Source organism: Candoia aspera, chromosome 7 (assembly GCF_035149785.1).
Source record: "Candoia aspera isolate rCanAsp1 chromosome 7, rCanAsp1.hap2, whole genome shotgun sequence".
In the NCBI taxonomy this organism is placed as follows: Eukaryota; Metazoa; Chordata; class Lepidosauria; order Squamata; family Boidae; genus Candoia; species Candoia aspera.
Genome location: NC_086159.1, coordinates 73,620,272 through 73,637,529, shown reverse-complemented (window position 1 = coordinate 73,637,529; position 17,258 = coordinate 73,620,272). Strand labels below are relative to the sequence as shown.

At 40.9% G+C, this 17,258-nt stretch overlaps 1 protein-coding gene across 1 annotated transcript in view; it reads left to right on the top strand.

The window, feature by feature from the left end:
* The window catches only part of CACNA2D1 (calcium voltage-gated channel auxiliary subunit alpha2delta 1), a 416,604-nt gene that overhangs the window by 69,424 nt on the left and 329,922 nt on the right, over positions 1 to 17,258 (top strand). Inside the window, exon 2 of the mRNA XM_063308113.1 lies at positions 14,035 to 14,116. Coding sequence (XP_063164183.1) covers positions 14,035 to 14,116 — 82 coding nt within the window. The remainder of the gene's footprint in view (positions 1 to 14,034; positions 14,117 to 17,258) is intronic.

Genomic DNA, 17,258 nt, shown 5'->3' with positions numbered 1-17,258 from the left:
CACAACGTTTTGCCACGTCCTCCATTGTATCTGAGCACTGTCCTCTTAATAAGAATTGCACTGGGAAATTATGCATATTTCTGGCACTTGAGAAACTGTATCAACAAAACACTGAAAGTTTAAAAAAAAACCAAGAAAGAACAAAACAGGCCACAAGCATACATTTAGATGATTTTCAGAACTTGGGGGATCTTGAGAAAAGAAATTTTCAGTATCTATAATCAATATTCGATATAATCAATATCAATATAATGAATATTCAGTATCTATAATCAATATAACCGCCCAGAGTCCCTTTTGGGAGATGGGCAGTGATAAATTTAATAATAAATAAATAAATAAATAAATAAATAAATAAATAAAATATTTCTATCCCAAAGTACATATGAATACAAGTATGGCATCCTCCTAATATTTCTTATTAAGAGTCTATTGCTTTCAAAAGCAGAATGACTGATAAAAGCTATTAGATATTAAGTCCAGTAATGTAATGCATGTTATAAAATACTAATGCCCTGAATGCCAAATACAAGTCCCTACATTGTCCATTTTTTCTAAACTCATGCAGCTTAAGATATTAATCCTTTTGTTACTGCTGTTGTTTGTGGCAAGGTTTTGCACGCTATGGCAAAAGCCGGAACAATTAAAACATGCATTGTTTTACATCAGCAATATTCAAACATGTAGGGAATAATAGTGGCTGAAAAGTGAAGGCAAAGGGTTTTGAAGAATGCTTTAGTTGTGGATTATTTTACCCATTTATGATGGTGCAGTCCTGGGTTGAAAATAAGTTGCTTCATTTTACCTCTTGTGGGAAATGGCAGACAGCCAAGATAGGAGTTTTGCAAATAGCTTTGGTGAAGTCCTGTGTGGTGACCATCTGTGGACCATTTCCAGAAACTAGTTTTCAGTTCTGCATTAACTGAGGGCCATGCAATAGTGCCACTGAAAATCATATATCACTCTCTTGTCGTCCCCTTCTCTCTCTGGGGTAACTTCTGAATCCACTGACCAACAATAGTTAAGAAAAATCAGCATGTCAATTTTTACTCCGTAACTATCCAGTTTTTTTTCATTGTTTCAGCTGACATGCTGGGTGGTCTCCAACTTTCCTTCCAGTAGGATTTCAACTTTTTAATTCCTGATTATTGTACTTCTCTCCCTCCCTCTCTCTCTCTCTCTCTCTCTCTCTGTGTGTGTGTGTGTGTGTGTGTCTCTTGCATCACAACACTGCATGTTGAAGTGTATTCAAGTCTGTGATCAGCTGCCTGCCAAATTTGGTGACCTTCAGTGGTCTGCCATCTGCAACTCCCAGACTTTCCAAGCCACCTGAAGGGTACCAGGCTGGGGAGAGTTTTAAATCTAGCAATGCATTAGTAGTACTTTTGGTTTCCCTTGACATTAAGTCCAGTCATGTCCGATTCTAGGGGGTGGTGCTCATCTCCCTTTCAAAGCCAAAGAGCCTGCGTTTGTCCGTAGACACTTCCATGGTCATGTGGCCGGCATGACTAAACGGAATGCCATTACCTGCCTGCTAAAGCGGTACCTATTAATCTACTCACATTTGCATGTTTTCCAACTGCTAGGTGGACAGGAGCTGGGACTAGCAAAGGGAGCTCACCCCGTCACGCGGATTCGAACCGCTGACCTTCCGATTAGCAAGCTCAGCAGCTCAGCGGTTTAACCCGCAGCGCCACCGCGTCCCATTAATAGTACTAATGTAGTATTAAAAGAGCTCTTGAATGTAAGAATTAGAACTAAGCATCCAATCTAGCCAGGAGGCTGTGGCTGAACTTTCTCCCACCTCTCTGCTTGATGGTCATCATCGGTTCAAGCCGCAGTAAGGTCCTGGGCCCCATGATGTCATTGGGCAAGTGTCAGAAATTAAGTAAATGCAAATGACATCCTGTGCCTCATTTTCAAGTTGATGCCGTACCACACATAATGGTACATGCCCACTCCTATAGATGATTGTGGTAGACCTTGCAGGCCTTTTGTGAGAGGAAGGATAGGAAAGCATCAAAGCATTACCTGTGATCAGGATGATATAGAACCAAACTTTTTTTTTCTTTTTGGTTTAATGTTCTCATTCTCTAGGACCGTTTGGAGAAGCTGTATCAAATCTAAAGCGATGGCAAGCCTGAAGTCAACGTATCCATGACGACACGGCCGCAGGTTGCGCAGCAGCATGGCCCCTTTTGATTGCAAATGTTTTATTTATGAATCCTGGAGACAATTTTCCTGTGATCAAAGCCTGTGCTGTCTAGCACATAACATGAATGGCTATACATTTGTTTTTATTGGCATCCAAAGCAATTCTGTAAAGTATTTTGGTGTTACCTTGACAACAGAATGCTGCACAGGAAACCAAAAGTCCATCCTTAAAATGCTGCGTTAACTTTTCAGCTGTCAGTTTCAGAAGCCATACCTCACTAGGATGAATGGGGTTTAAGTGTAGCCTATTTCAAATTCTTCAGCTGTGCATGAGGAAAAAGTGGTTATCTTCTGCTCCATCCTTCACCTATGGGGGGGCTGCCTCACATGGAGGTGAAGCCTGCCCCGTGGATAGAAAGTATGCAGCAACAAGGGCTGAGCAGTGCTTTGGATTCAGAGAGGAAAAAGTCCTTTGGAGTGTGGGAGGGCACTCTGGACAGGGGCATCCATGGGGATCCAAAAAGTCAAGATGGCAACCATTTAAAGTATTTGAAATCCAGATGCTTAGAAAAGCAATTACTGCCTCTGAATAGCTGTTTAGGATTCTTTGAGGATGCATTTTCAGTTGTAATATGGAAAAAGAAACTTGATTCTTGGGGGAAGAAGATCTCTTTGTATAAAGATGATTATTTATGCTTCTGGCCAACCATGATGCAAACTGGGTTAAGAAAATCCTCTTCAGATTGAGAAAAAAGAGGTCATGTGAGGTCATTTTTCTAAACACAGCTAAAGTTATGTGATTCAAATCTTGTTTGGAAAGCAGGTTGAGCTGAACTGAATCCAAAGTGGGATTTGTAAATTGGGTGTTTTGTACCTCCCCATTTCTTTCATAGGACATCCAGAAATTGACCATTCTTTCCTCATTTACCTTCAAGCCGCATGTAATTGACAAATCCAAAGAAGCAAGAATGGAGCAGGAAGATCTCTTTAGTGCTAGTGTGGGATAAGTATTGCATCTTGAAAAGCGTAAGAATAAATTGCCAGGCTCAATTATAGTGAGTGGATTAAGGCTGAAACGCTCTCTTTCCACATGCCTCATATCTGGTCTGCATTACCTCTCCTCAGATGACCCTTGCTTTCCCACAATGTCTCATAGCACCCAGAATTGCTATCTAGACAGGTAGAAAGCATCAGAAGGACATCTGGTAGCCGTGGTGCTCTGTCTTCTCATTGTTGTGGTCTGATGTTGCCTCTTAATCTAAATTTTAACAAGATGCAAGACCTCAAGGAAATGGAAATAGGACAATGAGGATTTGAATGGAAGGGGTAGAAGGAAAGGTTAGGTAAGTCAAAATAATGACTAATTGAAAATGAATGAGGATTGGTTGGATAAATAAAAAAAGGACATAAGATACAAACAGCTTCTCTCTCACTGGCTCCACCAAAGCTTTGAAAAGTTCTAATTTGGTTCTGATTGCTTTGCACTGATTTCTGCTTCATCTTAATACAGGTTCTTGCCAAAGTATTTCAGTCTTGCAGAAGATTCAGCCAGATCCAAAATACAATATAAATAATTTTTAATACTGAGGCAGAAATTTGCACAGAGAAGAGGAAATACTCTTTGATGGAATGTCAGGAAATCACTAGGATATTAGCAGCAGGCTTTCAGTGAGTTCAGCATGTAAAAACTCTTTTTGTACACAGGAATAACAGATTAGGATAAATTAAACAATACTTTTCTGAAAGCTGTTCAGAAAGACTAACATTGATAGGTTCTTAATTTTATCAGTCTAAGGATATTCTTCATTCTTGCATATGTGACAATGACTATCATCCAACACTTGGTAAGGAAAATTGTGCAATCAAAACAGAATTTTTCTCCAGGCAAAATCAGAATTGCCATGAGGAAATGTACCTCTGTTTTTTAAATCCTCATTTGTATAAATCCTCTTTAAAACTCTAATACCTTCTTTACCAGTATCTATCTGCTGTATTTTAGTGTGTGTGGGTGTGTGTATTCATTTCATTCATTCATTCATTCATTCATTCATTCATTCCCCACAAGGCTAAAATGAAATGCTTATTAGTTTTGAAAAAAATTCATTTAGATATAAAGTAGCCAGGATATGAACTTGCAACTGATAAGAGTCTTTCAGGCATAAAGTTCCTAAGCAAAACTGTGACTTTATTTTATTAAATTCTATTAAATGAGATTTGTTCTGCCATTGCATTTGGTCCCAGGATTTTGAGAAATGAGCACAGTGTGGCTAATTTTCCAGACATTAAAATGTTGAGGGTAACTCCCACCCTAGCTCTGATTCTATATCAGAAGGGAATGGATCTTGATTTGCTGTACTGTAGTATAATCCATGCCCCTGGTCTAGTTTATAGCCATGGAATTTCCTGGTTGTGTCCCAGGAAAGTCCTTATTAGGTCCAACTCTGCTTAGCTGATTTGAGGCCATGACGTATTTCACACCACACTTATCTTGAATTGGAACAAGAAGGGTAAACAAATGTAGAAGTTATGACTGACGCAGGAGGTAATGCATACAACTTGTTTTTTAACATTTGGAGAACTGCCATAGTTTCTCACTTTTGTTTCCCAGAATTTTTCTTCCCTCTCTGCTCCTCCACCACTACCCATATTTATCTTCACCTTTTAAAGATACAAATTGAAAACAGTGCCATTAGGACAGCTTTGTTGTTGTTGTTTATTCATTCAGTCGCTTCCAACTCTTGGTGACTTCATGGACCAGCCCACGCCAGAGCTTCCTGTCGGTCGTCAATACCCCCAGCTCCCCCAGGGACGGGTCCGTCACCTCTAGAATATCATCCATCCACCTGGCCCTTGGTCGGCCCCTCTTCCTTTTGCCCTCCACTCTCCCTGGCATCAGCATCTTCTCCAGGGTGTCCTGTCTTCTCATTATGTGGCCAAAGTATTTCAGTTTTGCCTTTAATATCATTCACTCAAGTGAGCAGTCTGGCCTTATTTCCTGGAGGATGGACTGGTTGGATCTTCTTGCAGTCCAAGGCACTCTCAGAATTTTCCTCCAACACCACAGTTCCAAAGCATCGATCTTCCTTCTCTCAGCCTTCCTTATGGTCCAGCTCTCGCAGCCATATGTTACTACAGGGAACACCATTGCTTTAACTATGCGGGCCTTTGTTGTCAGTGTGATGTCTCTGCTCTTAACTATTTTATCGAGATTTGTCATTGCTCTTCTCCCAAGGATTAAGCGTCTTCTGATTTCCTGACTGCAGTCAGCATCTGCAGTAATCTTTGCACCTAGAAATACAAAGTCTTTCACTGCTTCTACATTTTCTCCCTCTATTTGCCAGTTATCAATCAAGCTGGTTGCCATAATCTTGGTTTTTTTGAGGTTTAGCTGCAAGCCAGCTTTTGCACTGTACCATTGTTTGCCTTTTTTGTTGTTTATTCGTTTAGTCACTTCCGACTCTTCGTGACTTCATGGACCAGCCCATGCCGGAGCTTCCTGTCGGTCGTCAACACCCCAGCTCCCCCAGGGACGAGTCCATCACCTCTAGGATATCATCCATCCATCTATTAGGACAGCAGGGGCACTTATTAAAACACTGATCACCTTTTAGATACGTTAGTTTCCTGCCCTAAAGAGTTGAATATCTGGGAAGAAGTAGACCATTTACTCTGTCTTCAGTTTGCCCCAAGTTGTAGCTACGTGCATTGCCCCATCATAATGAAAGGTATGCCAACATTGGTTTAGCCTTGCCCCTTTAACCTAGAGTCTTCTAGGTCCCAGTGCACTAGGAGGGAACTTAGATCTATTAGTGACTACATCATTGCTTGACTTTGGGAGGGAAAGGGAACATGTCCGTGCACCCCCCACCTAGGACATACTGCACATCTGCATTTCTCAGAGGTCTCCTTGTATTACCAGGATTCATGATCATGGAGTCTAGAGCTACTATATATGGGCTGCAAAAATCTGGACAAGGACTAGATGAGTCAATGGTTTGAGTCAGAGTTTTTGGCATTCTTTTGCTGATGTCGAGTGGGGAGCCTGAATTTTTCAGTGCAGTGCATCGGTCATAACTTCTACATTTGTTTACCCTTCTTGTTCCAGTTCAAGTTAAGTATGGTGTTAAGGTGTTTAAGTTAAGTAAACCCTGGCCTCAAAATAGCTAAGCAGAGTTGGACCTCATAAAGACTTTCCTGGAACACTACCAGAAATTCCATGGCTATAAACTAGACCAGGGGGGTGGATTATACTACAGTACAACAGATCAACATCTATTCCCTTCTGATACAGAATCAGAGCTACGGTGGGAGTTATCCTCAACATTTTAATGTCTGGAAAATTAGCCACACTGTGCTCATTTCTCAAAATCCTGGGACCAAATGCAAAGGCAGAATATATCTCATTTAATAGGATTTAATGAAATAAAATCACAGGAACTGGATGGCCATACTGGACATTTCTAAGCTACTAAAATGGATGTATTTATGGTTGACTTATTGATTATGTGCCACCAAGTCAGTGTCAACACTTAGCGACCACCTAGATAGATTTTCTCCAGGACAATCTGTTCCCAGCCTGGTCCTTCAGATCTTCCAACCCATCACTGCAGCGACTGATTCTACCCACTTTGCTGTTGGTAGTCCTTTTTTTCCCTTTCCTTTCACCTATCCCTGCATTATAGACTTCTCCAGAGAGGTTAGTCTTTGTATAATGTGTCTAGAATATGACAATCTGTGCCTTGAGTGAGAACTCTGAGTTGATTTGTTTGATGATCCATTTGTTTGTTTCTTGGCTATCCAAGGAATTCTCAGGAGTCTTCACCAACACTAAAATTCAAAAGTGTCTGTATTCCTTCTATCCTGCTTCTGCTCCCCCTTAAATGCTCAACACAAAAAAGTGTAAAACAGCACCAACACACTTAGAGATTTGGGGGATGGGCTTGTATCGAGTCCCTGTACCCTAATGGAAATGCTTGCTTTTATTGTTTAAACCCTGCTTTTTACACATAAAGGCAGATAAGAAAGCGTCATGCTTCAGTTCAGCCAACAAAAATCGATCCTGTTAACTCGATTCATGTTTTTGCAGTGTGTACCACATGCTAGTTTATTTCATGAAGACATGACTGAAATTGGATTTTGTCGCCATTAGGAACTATTCCATGTTGCTGTGTGGCTAAAAATAAAACTGCAACTAAAGAAGAATTTGGGCCTTATGTACTGCTTAGGGTGCCAAGAACTGTTTTAAATATAAATAACAGTTACATGTGCTCAAACGCTGTCAAAGTTACTGTACATGAAGCATTTCTAAAGGCTTAACTATGTGGAGTAATAACTGAATTTCAGAGCATAGCAGTAACAGATAGATTAGTGTTTGATTAATTTTCTTCATATTAGCAATACGTAGATAACTAGCTTTAAGAGCTTTTAATGAAACACCTCCAGGAAACAGTGACAAGCAGTGAACCCTAACTTAATTAAGTCCTGTATCTTTTATGTGAGGTAATTTTCACTTAACTGCTTTATCACAGTCATCTTTCCAAATTGCTTAAATAGCAATTTTTCTTATGATGCATATCCGCCTTCTATATTTATGTCAGTACATGATACAAATTATTTTGTATTTGGCATATGCATGTATTAATTTAATGAGGAAAAATAGAAGGAAAGGATTAAAATAATGGCCTGACATTAACTTTGACTAGAAGATTTAAATTCTACCTAAAATGAAAGTGCTGAAAATGGAAATATACTGTTTTAAATGGAAATTCTTTTTTAATACATTGGCTGACCTCAGTGGGGGAAGAAGAACCAAACCATCATGTGCTTTGCTGTTGGGCCTATCATTCAAAATATGAAGGCTGATGAAGGCTTGACCACTGTTAAGAATGTGTTTGGATTTCTCATTTTAGATTCTCTCTGTCTCCCATTTCTCTCTCCTTAATATCTGAAAGAATATTCTGTGTGAGTTTGGAAGCTCCCTTTTAACCAAACAATGGACAAGATTGAAAAAGAACCATAGGTATTTCTCTAATTTCATCAACATTCTTCAGAAGATAAAACGTGGTGGATATCCATTTAGGTTGCCATGACAGTGTCTAATCAACAGCATAATGTCAAGGATGATTTTGAAATTCTTGCTGGAGAAAAATGCCAGAGAAATCTCACATGTAGGACACATTTTCTGGGTTATGGTCTACAACTCACCCTCCTAACAAGCTGATTGGCTGTGGGAGGCCAACTCTGAGGACTAAAGTGGGCAACAGCAAGAGACCAGACTGGTCCATCACCATAACAATGAGCAGGGACCCATGGCTCTTCTACTTGAAAAATCAGTGCCTCTCAACCCATGAGAAAGCATGCATGGGAAAAACAGACTTTAAATTTGAACCTTGGATCTGTGGATTTTCTTCACTATCAACAACTTTTGTAGTAACTGCAATAAAGCTACTTTATCAAAGACGAATCCTTGACTCTCTTCTTGTGAACCTTCTAGTGGCAGTATTTGCCTGAGCAAAGCCTGACAAAACTCAGTGAGACTGTTGGAGAGAGGAGGCCTGCTTTTTCCCCTAGTTATTAATGATTTTGGGCTTTGGAGAAGGGCATAGCAGTGGCGAGGGCAGCATTTCACCGTATGCAGAATGTGCAGAGAACTTACACCACACTTTCCAACTTTACTTTAGTGTCTTTATGCTTCCCAAAATGTTACCTTTGAAGAGGAACCGTCTTGTTGGTGAGTGTCCATAGCACAATATTAGAGGGCTTTGGGGCTGCCATGGAGTACTGATGGGGCCAGGTGTCCACCCTTGCTGTAAAGCGATCTCTCCCTCCCTCCCTGCTTGTTTTCACATGCTGATTCAGTCTTTTGTTTCTCCCGGCAATGCCAGGGGTGTGTTATATAACATACCAGGCAAACCCTTGCTCCTAATCATTGTGAGTATAATCCTGATGCATATATATGTGCGTCTCTCTCTTTCTATGTGAATCTTTGTTTTTTCTTTATGTGGAAGATCTACAACATGTTGTGGACAGAGGACCGCAGGTATTTGCATTCCATGGCAACTGTGCAGCTGGCTACTCTTTGTCACTTTCCAGTTTCTCTAGAAATGTTTGGTTCCCAACTCTGTTCTAGGAAGGATGAGAAGAAAGTCAAAGTTTATGCTGTTAATACAATAAAAATTCTTGCTCTTAACTTACTAGGGACTCAGACCTCATTTATATTCATTTTTGAAAATAACATCATTTTAGTTCCTCTGCTGAATCAGGATGGGGTAGGATCTTGTGCATTCTGTAGTGTCTGTCATGTATTAGATAGAATAAATTAATCTTCTGCACATGATTTACAGAGGCACTTTCTTCTGATTTAAAACGATGTCAGTACCTGGGCATTCCGAAGTGAGGACTTTATGAAGGCAAAGATCATTGTATTGTTTGCAGTTCAAAAATTGCAATCTTTTTTATTTGCCAGTTACTTTTACAGTGTTGAGTTCCAAGATGGAAAAAGGATGGAATGGAAATAAGCTTGTTGTTGTTGTTTATTCGTTCAATCACTTCCGACTCTTCGTGACTTCATGGACCAGCCCATGCCAAAGCTTCCTGTCGGTCGTCAACACCCCCAGCTCCCCCAGGGATGAGTCCGTCACCTCTAGAATATCATCCATCCACCTTGCCCTTGGTCGGCCCCTCTTCCTTTTGCCCTCCACTCTCCCTAGCATCAGCACCTTCTCCAGGCTGTCCTGTCTTCTCATTATGTGGCCAAAGTATTTCAGTTTTGCTTTTAATACCATTCCCTCAAGTGAGCAGTCTGGCTTTATTTCCTGGAGGATGGACTGGTTTGATCTTCTGGAAGTCCAAGGCACTCTCAGAATTTTCTTCCAACACCACAGTTCCAAAGCATCGATCTTCCTTCTCTCAGCCTTCCTTATGGTCCAGCTCTCACAGCCATATGTTACTAAGGGAACACCATTGCTTTAACCATGCGGACCTTTGTTGTCAGTGTGATGTCTCTGCTCTTAACTATTTTATCGAGATTTGTCATTGCTCTTCTCCCAAGGATTAAGCGTCTTCTGATTTCCTGACTGCAGTCAGTATCTGCAGTAATCTTCGCACCTAGAAATACAAAGTCTTTCACTGCTTCTACATTTTCTCCCTCTATTTGCCAGTTATCAATCAAGCTGGTTGCTATAATCTTGGTTTTTTTGAGGTTTAGCTGCAAGCCAGCTTTTGCACTTTCTTCTTTCACCTTCATCATAAGGCTCCTCAGTACCTCTTCGCTTTCAGCCATCAAAGTGGTATCATCTGCATATCTGAGATTGTTAATGTTTCTTCCAGCGATTTTAACTCCAGCCTTGGATTTCTCAAGCCCAGCATGTCGCATGATGTGTTCTGCGTACAAGTTGAATAGGTAGGGTGAGAGTATACAGCCCTGCCGTACTCCTTTCCCAATCTTAAACCAGTCCATTGTTCCGTGGTCTGTTCTTACTGTTGCTACTTGGTCGTTATACAGATTCTTCAGGAGGCAGACAAGATGACTTGGTATCCCCATACCACTAAGAACTTGCCACAATTTGTTATGGTCCACACAGTCAAAGGCTTTAGAATAGTCAATAAAACAGAAATAGATGTTTTTCTGAAACTCCCTGGCTTTTCCCATTATCCATCGGATATTGGCAATTTGGTCCCTAGTTCCTCTGCCTTTTCTAAACCCAGCTTGTACATCTGGCAATTCTCGCTCCATGAATTGCTGAAGTCTACCTTGCAGGATCTTGAGCATTACCTTACTGGCATGTGAAATGAGTGCCACTGTTTGATAGTTTGAACATTCCTTAGTGTTTCCCTTTTTTGGTATGGGGATATAAGTTGATTTTTTCCAATCTGATGGCCATTCTTGTGTTTTCCAAATTTGCTGGCATATAGCATGCATTACCTTGACAGCATCATCTTGCAAGATTTTGAACAGTTCAGCTGGGATGCCGTCGTCTCCTGCTGCCTTGTTATTAGCAATGCTTCCTAAGGCCCATTCAACCTCACTCTTCAGGATGTTATCCTTCCTATACAGGTCTTCTGTATATTCTTGCCACCTTTTCTTGATCTCTTCTTCTTCTGTTAGGTCCTTGCCATCTTTGTTTTGGTCATACCCATTTTGGCCTGGAATTTACCTCCAGTGTTTCTAATTTTCTGGAAGAGGTCTTTTGTCCTTCCTATTCTATTGTCTTCTTCCACTTCCGTGCATTGCTTGTTTAAAAATAATTCCTTATCTCTTCTGGCTAACCTCTGCAATTTTGCATTTAATTGGGCATATCTTCCCCTATCACTGTTGCCTTTTGCTTTCCTTCTTTCTTGGGCTACTTCTAGTGTCTCAGCAGACAGCCATTTTGCCTTCTTGGTTTTCCCTTTCTTTGGGATGTATTTTGTTGCCGCGTCCTGAACAATGTTGCGAACTTCTGTCCATAGTTCTTCCGGAACCCTATCTACTAAGTCCAGTCCCTTAAATTGATTCTTCACCTCCACTGCATATTCCTTAGGAATATTAGTGAGCTCATATCTAGCTGATCTGTGGGTCTTCCCTAATCTCTTTAGTCTGATCCTAAATTGTGCAAGAAGAAGTTCGTGATCGGAACTACAGTCAGCTCCAGGTCTTGTTTTTACTGGCTGTATAGATGTCCGCCACCTTTGGCTGCAAAGGATGTAGTCAATCTGATTTTGGTGTTGTCCATCTGGTGAAATCCATGTATAAAGTTGTCTCTTAGGTTGTTGGAAGAGAGTGTTTGTTATGCAGAGTGAGTTGTCTTGGCAAAATTCTATCAGCCTATGTCCTGCTTCGTTTTGTTCTCCCAGGCCATGCTTACCTGTAATTCCAGGTGTCATTTGACTGCCCACCTTAGCATTCCAGTGTCCTGTGATAAAAATAATGTCTCTTTTAGGCGTGTTGTCTGGTAGGTGCTGCAGATCCTCATAGAACTGCTCTACTTCAGCTTCTTCAGCATCTGTGGTTGGGGCGTATATTTGGATCACTGTGATGCTAGATGGCTTGCCCTGAATTCAAATTGAGATCATTCTATCATTTTTTGGATTGTATCCAAGCACTGCTTTTTAGCCACTTTACTATTAATTATGAAGGCTACTCCATTTCTTCTGTGGTCCTCTTGTCCACAGTAGTAGATCTGGTGGTCATTTGATGTGAAGTGGCCCATTCCAGTCCATTTCAGTTCACTGACGCCCCAAATGTCTATCTTTAATCTCGACATCTCACCAATAACCACATCCAATTTGCCCTGGCTCATAGATCTTACATTCCAGGTTCCAATGGTGTGTTGATCCTTAGAACATCGGATTCGCCGTTCACCACCAGCGCCGACGGCCGCTAGCCATCCTTTCGGCTTTGAGCTAGCTGCGTCATCACGTCTGGGGCTAGTTGAGCTCATCCTCTGTTCCTCCCCAGTAGCATTTTGACCATCTTCCAACCTGGGGGTCTCATCTTCCGATGGTATACCAACATATCTCTGGTTGTACTGATCCATTTAGTTTTCATGGCAAGAATACTGGGGTGGGTTGCCATTACCTTCCCCAGGGATCGCATTTAGTCTGACCTCTCTGTCATGTCCTTCCCGTCTTGGGTGACCCTTCACAGTTTAGCTCATGGCATCATTGAGGTGCTCAAGCTCCAGCACCACGGCAAGGTAACAATCCTTTGCTGAAGGGAAATAAGCTTAGAGTGAAGTAATTTCTAAATCCATCTACAGATGTGTCCATGATCAAAGTAATGATTTGTTTTAAAATGGAGACTTTTCTGTGTCTTTTTGTGTTTGTGTGTGTGGAAAGGGTTGAGCTTTTTCTTGATTTTATGTGTGCTCAGCCAGCAACCGCCCAGAGTCCCTTTTGGGAGATGGGCAGTGATAAATTTGATCGATAAATAAATAAATAAATAAATAAATAAATAATAAAGCATCTGTGTGTGGAGGGGGTGGGTCAAAATCAGCAAGATGGTAGTCAGAGCATCATAATACAAACACCATCCCTTTTGTACCCTTGTTGAAGTTGCACTCATGTTCAGAAGAGGCAGGGCTTCCTTCCTGATGCTCCATCTGCCATTTTGCTGATTTTGAGCTCTCCACCCGCCTGTGGATACCACTGAGCTCAGCTCATTTTCACATGTGCTGTAGAGAAACCGCCTTAATAATTTTCAGTCTTTGCATTGCTCAAATGTGATGGGGCTCTCAGAAGAGGTTCCAAGAAGCTGCTTAAAAAAAAAAAAATCAGAGGTTGCAGATTGCCTTCTATGATACAAGATCAGCTGGTCTGATCTTAAAGGGTGACAAAGGACAAATAGGAGGCAAAAAAAAAAAATTGAATATTTCCATCTCTGAAATAAAACACCCTCTATTAGGGTATGAGTTTGAAATATCAAAGGAAAGTAACTTTATTATGGCCTTAGTCTAGTGCATAGACATAAAATCCCTCATAATCCATTAATAAAATGATAATGAGGGGTGAGGGAGGGGAGGGAGGAAGGAAGAAAGGAGTTTTTAATTAAATTTGTTTTGAGTTTTGAGTTGCTATGTTCTCATAGCTGAGTTATTTGGCCACCTTTTGGTAACAGTGGCCCTATAGTCTACTAGGAAAAAGAGATTTGCCTATGGCTGAATATGCAGATTTGCCGAAGTCTCAATATACAGAGTTTTTATGTGAGATGCTGAGCAGGTAGAAGAATGGGATAGAAAAATGTGACTAGAGCAGATTCACAGCACTATCAAAGAGACCTTCCACATCAGTCTCCCACATAGAAAATAATTTGTCAGCCCTCCCATGTGCCTCTGATCTTCTTAGCTGTGTGCCATTGATCTGATGAGACATCTTTTTTCTCTTTTTCTTCTATTTCTGTAGGATAAAGCGGTGGGTGGATATGATGCAAGAAGACCTAGTGAGGCTGGTGAGAACAGCCAGTGGGGTGGATGAACTTGTTCAAGTAAGTGACTATTCCATGGGCTTTTATATAGCAATGAGTTGCACTAGCATAATAGATGAGTTTTACTAATGTCCTTCTGTTAAATGGAGCACAGGATCGTTTTACTGAGAAGGTCTTTTGGGTAGCAAAGGTCTACACTATTAGGACCTTGTATACTATTTTGAACACAGCACTGGTAGCAATAACAGCCCAGATTTTATATTAGGAGCATTGGGAAAACAAGGGGTGCCCTATGGAGTTCAACAGACATGTTGGAATGAAGGCCAATAATGAAATCCATTATGAAATGGCTCTCCTGAGTTTCTCCCTCCTTGCCAGTAGCAACCAGTGATGTCAGCGTATAGTTCCCTATCTATAAACACATTCATTGTATTAAGGTTGTCCAACAGCAGGTCAAAGATGATAAGAAAACATTAGAGATCTAGCTGCATATTTCAATAACAAGCAGTTTCACCCTGGCTTAAAAAAAAAAATCTTTGAGTGTGTTCATGGAGAATGAGTTCATCAATGGCTAAGTAGAAGCTCCACATTTAAAAGTAGCATGACTCTGAGTACCTAATGAATAAATCACATTCATGGCCTACTGGTAGCTTTAGATCTGCCTCAATTGGATTTGTATGCTGAATTTAGATATATCTTGGTTTGATTTGATTGTAGAAAAGAGCATGTTGTAGATTCTGGAGCCTGGGGCATAGCGCAGATGGTCTATGCAGCTGTTTCTGCAAAGAAAATAAGACAAGGGCAGTTTCAGGAATGTTTCCAAGTGCTCTGCCTTTCAGTTTTCTGTTTTGATCCTTTTGTGTGCATTAATTGTTCACCCATGCCTGAAACCACATGCAATCCAACACCAAAGAATTTCTGTGTTTTTAAATAAACCTTGGACATGAAAGTGAAAGCCTTAAAAAAAACTCACCCTCCAACATGTCACCAGAGCAGATTCTTTAATGGATTGAGTCCTGGATTGAGATGATGGCCTGGCATTTTGAATAGCCCTACTTCCTGCATTTCTCTTTTCCCAGGCTACCTTCATAGAGAAAGTTATTGCATATTCATTCATTGACTTACTGTCTGTTTAGTCAGACTAGCTTATTGTTTGGGGAAAAAAAACCCTAATATTTAATCAGGTGCAAAAGGCAGGGGCTTATTATTGTGTCTGGCAGCAACAAGCTTCTTTGCATCACACTGCCTGTCTGGTAAATGTGAGATGCTCTGTAAGCAGCAACTAAGACAAAGGGGTGGGCGTGAGGGAAAAAAAGTGCTGGAGGAGATGGATTCTTTGTTGACATATGCCCTGATAACACATTCCTCTTAAACGAAACAAGGCTTGCCTTGGATACTTTTCTTTTTTGAAGGAGCTACATACTGTTATTCAATAGTGCTCCTACACGTAATTTTAGAAACGTCTTATTTTTGGAAGACCACATCATCATTCAGTGGGAACCTGGAATCCAAAATATCTGAAATATCACCCACCCCTCAGAGATTAAGGGTGCTGGAAGCTAAAATGGAATCATTAGAGATCCTACTGAAGAACCTCTCCACGTCCCTAGAGAATTCAGGGAGACGAGGGGATGAAACCTACCAACAGCCCTCTCCCTTACCCTTAATACCCAGGCAGCAGATCAGGGCTGGAAACCTGTTAGGGATAGGTCTCCACCTCGCAGAAGCAGACCGACTGTCACTTGGAGTGACAGCCCACAAGGCAATTCAGGACTTAGCATGCCCAGGGGAGGAATTCGAGAGTTCTTAGTTAAATTTAATGGGGATCCTACTAAGCTGTCAATATGTGGGTGCCCCATTGGGTTTGTATCCTGTTGGTGTAACAAAGGGAGCCTTGTAATTTCAAATCCAACTGTCTTCATCCCAGGAGCTTGCAAAGAATAGAAATGGGCCAATATACTAGGTGTAATTTAGTATCCTGCTTCCTAAATCCTACAAGCTTGCACAGTTAGGCAATTACAGCTCTCTACAGTTCCTTAGGGTAATGTCAGACAAGTTACAGTAGATGTGAAAACTATACATATTTATTAGATTTATTAGATTTATAACCTGCTGTCCTGTTTACACAACATTACACAATTAAAAATGCAAAATATAAAGCATCACAATAAAAAGGATTCAATTAAAATCTCAGGAAAAATGAAATTACCATTCAAATCAAAATCATTTCAACTAACAATTAAACCCTGGTGTAAGATCCTGGTTTTATGATTTTCTGAAATACTGGGAGAGTATTTAGGTCCAAAGATACTTCCTTGGTGAATACATTCCATAGCCTGAGGACCACACAGAAGAAGGTTCTCTCCTGTGAACTAGGTAGGAAAACATTTGGCAATGGAAAGATCTTCAAAGAAGCTTCTCCTGCTCTCTGGGCAGGAGAGGCAGTCCCTCATATAATCAAGCCCTAAGAATGTGGTGCCGATGTTAAAGGTCAACACCAGAACCTCCATGTTCTTGGAGCTGAACTGAAGCTTGGTGGAAGAACACTCTGTAGGCAGAACATCTAGGATCTCCAGGGAAGCTTGCATAGGCTACAATGTAAGATATAGTAGAGCGACTGCTACTCAGTGTAGACAGTACTAAACTACACAGACCATAACTCTAAGTAGAGGAAAGAAAGTTCCCTGTATTCCTGAGCCAGTGTGGTATAGAGGTGAAGGTGTTGCTCTAAGAGGGGTAGACCCAGGTTCTAGCTCACCTTCAGCTTTGGAAGCTCACTGGGTGATCTGAGGCCAGATACTTTCTCTCAGCCCAGCTTATTTCATGCAGTTGTTGTTTGTACACAGTCTTGAGTACCTGAAGGAAATGCCGGGTATAAATGAATCAATACATCAATCAGTCACCGAATAATTCAACTATATGCAAAATAGTTGCATTATGAAATCCAGCTTTGCTCCTGCATCTACTGCTAAAGGACTCTTAGCTGGCAGGGTTGTAAAATAGCTCCGTCACACCCAGAAAGCTGCTGATAGTCAGAAAACCTTCTAACTTTTCCTCACCCTGTAATTCCTGGAGCTTAGAAATGCTATTTTGCAGATAAAGTTGGTGTAACAAATGTTTGGACTGAACTTGTGAGGGACTTCAGGGGTTCCTCTGCTTGCTTCATGAAGAGCAAGGCAAGATTCAGAAGCATCCCTTGGCA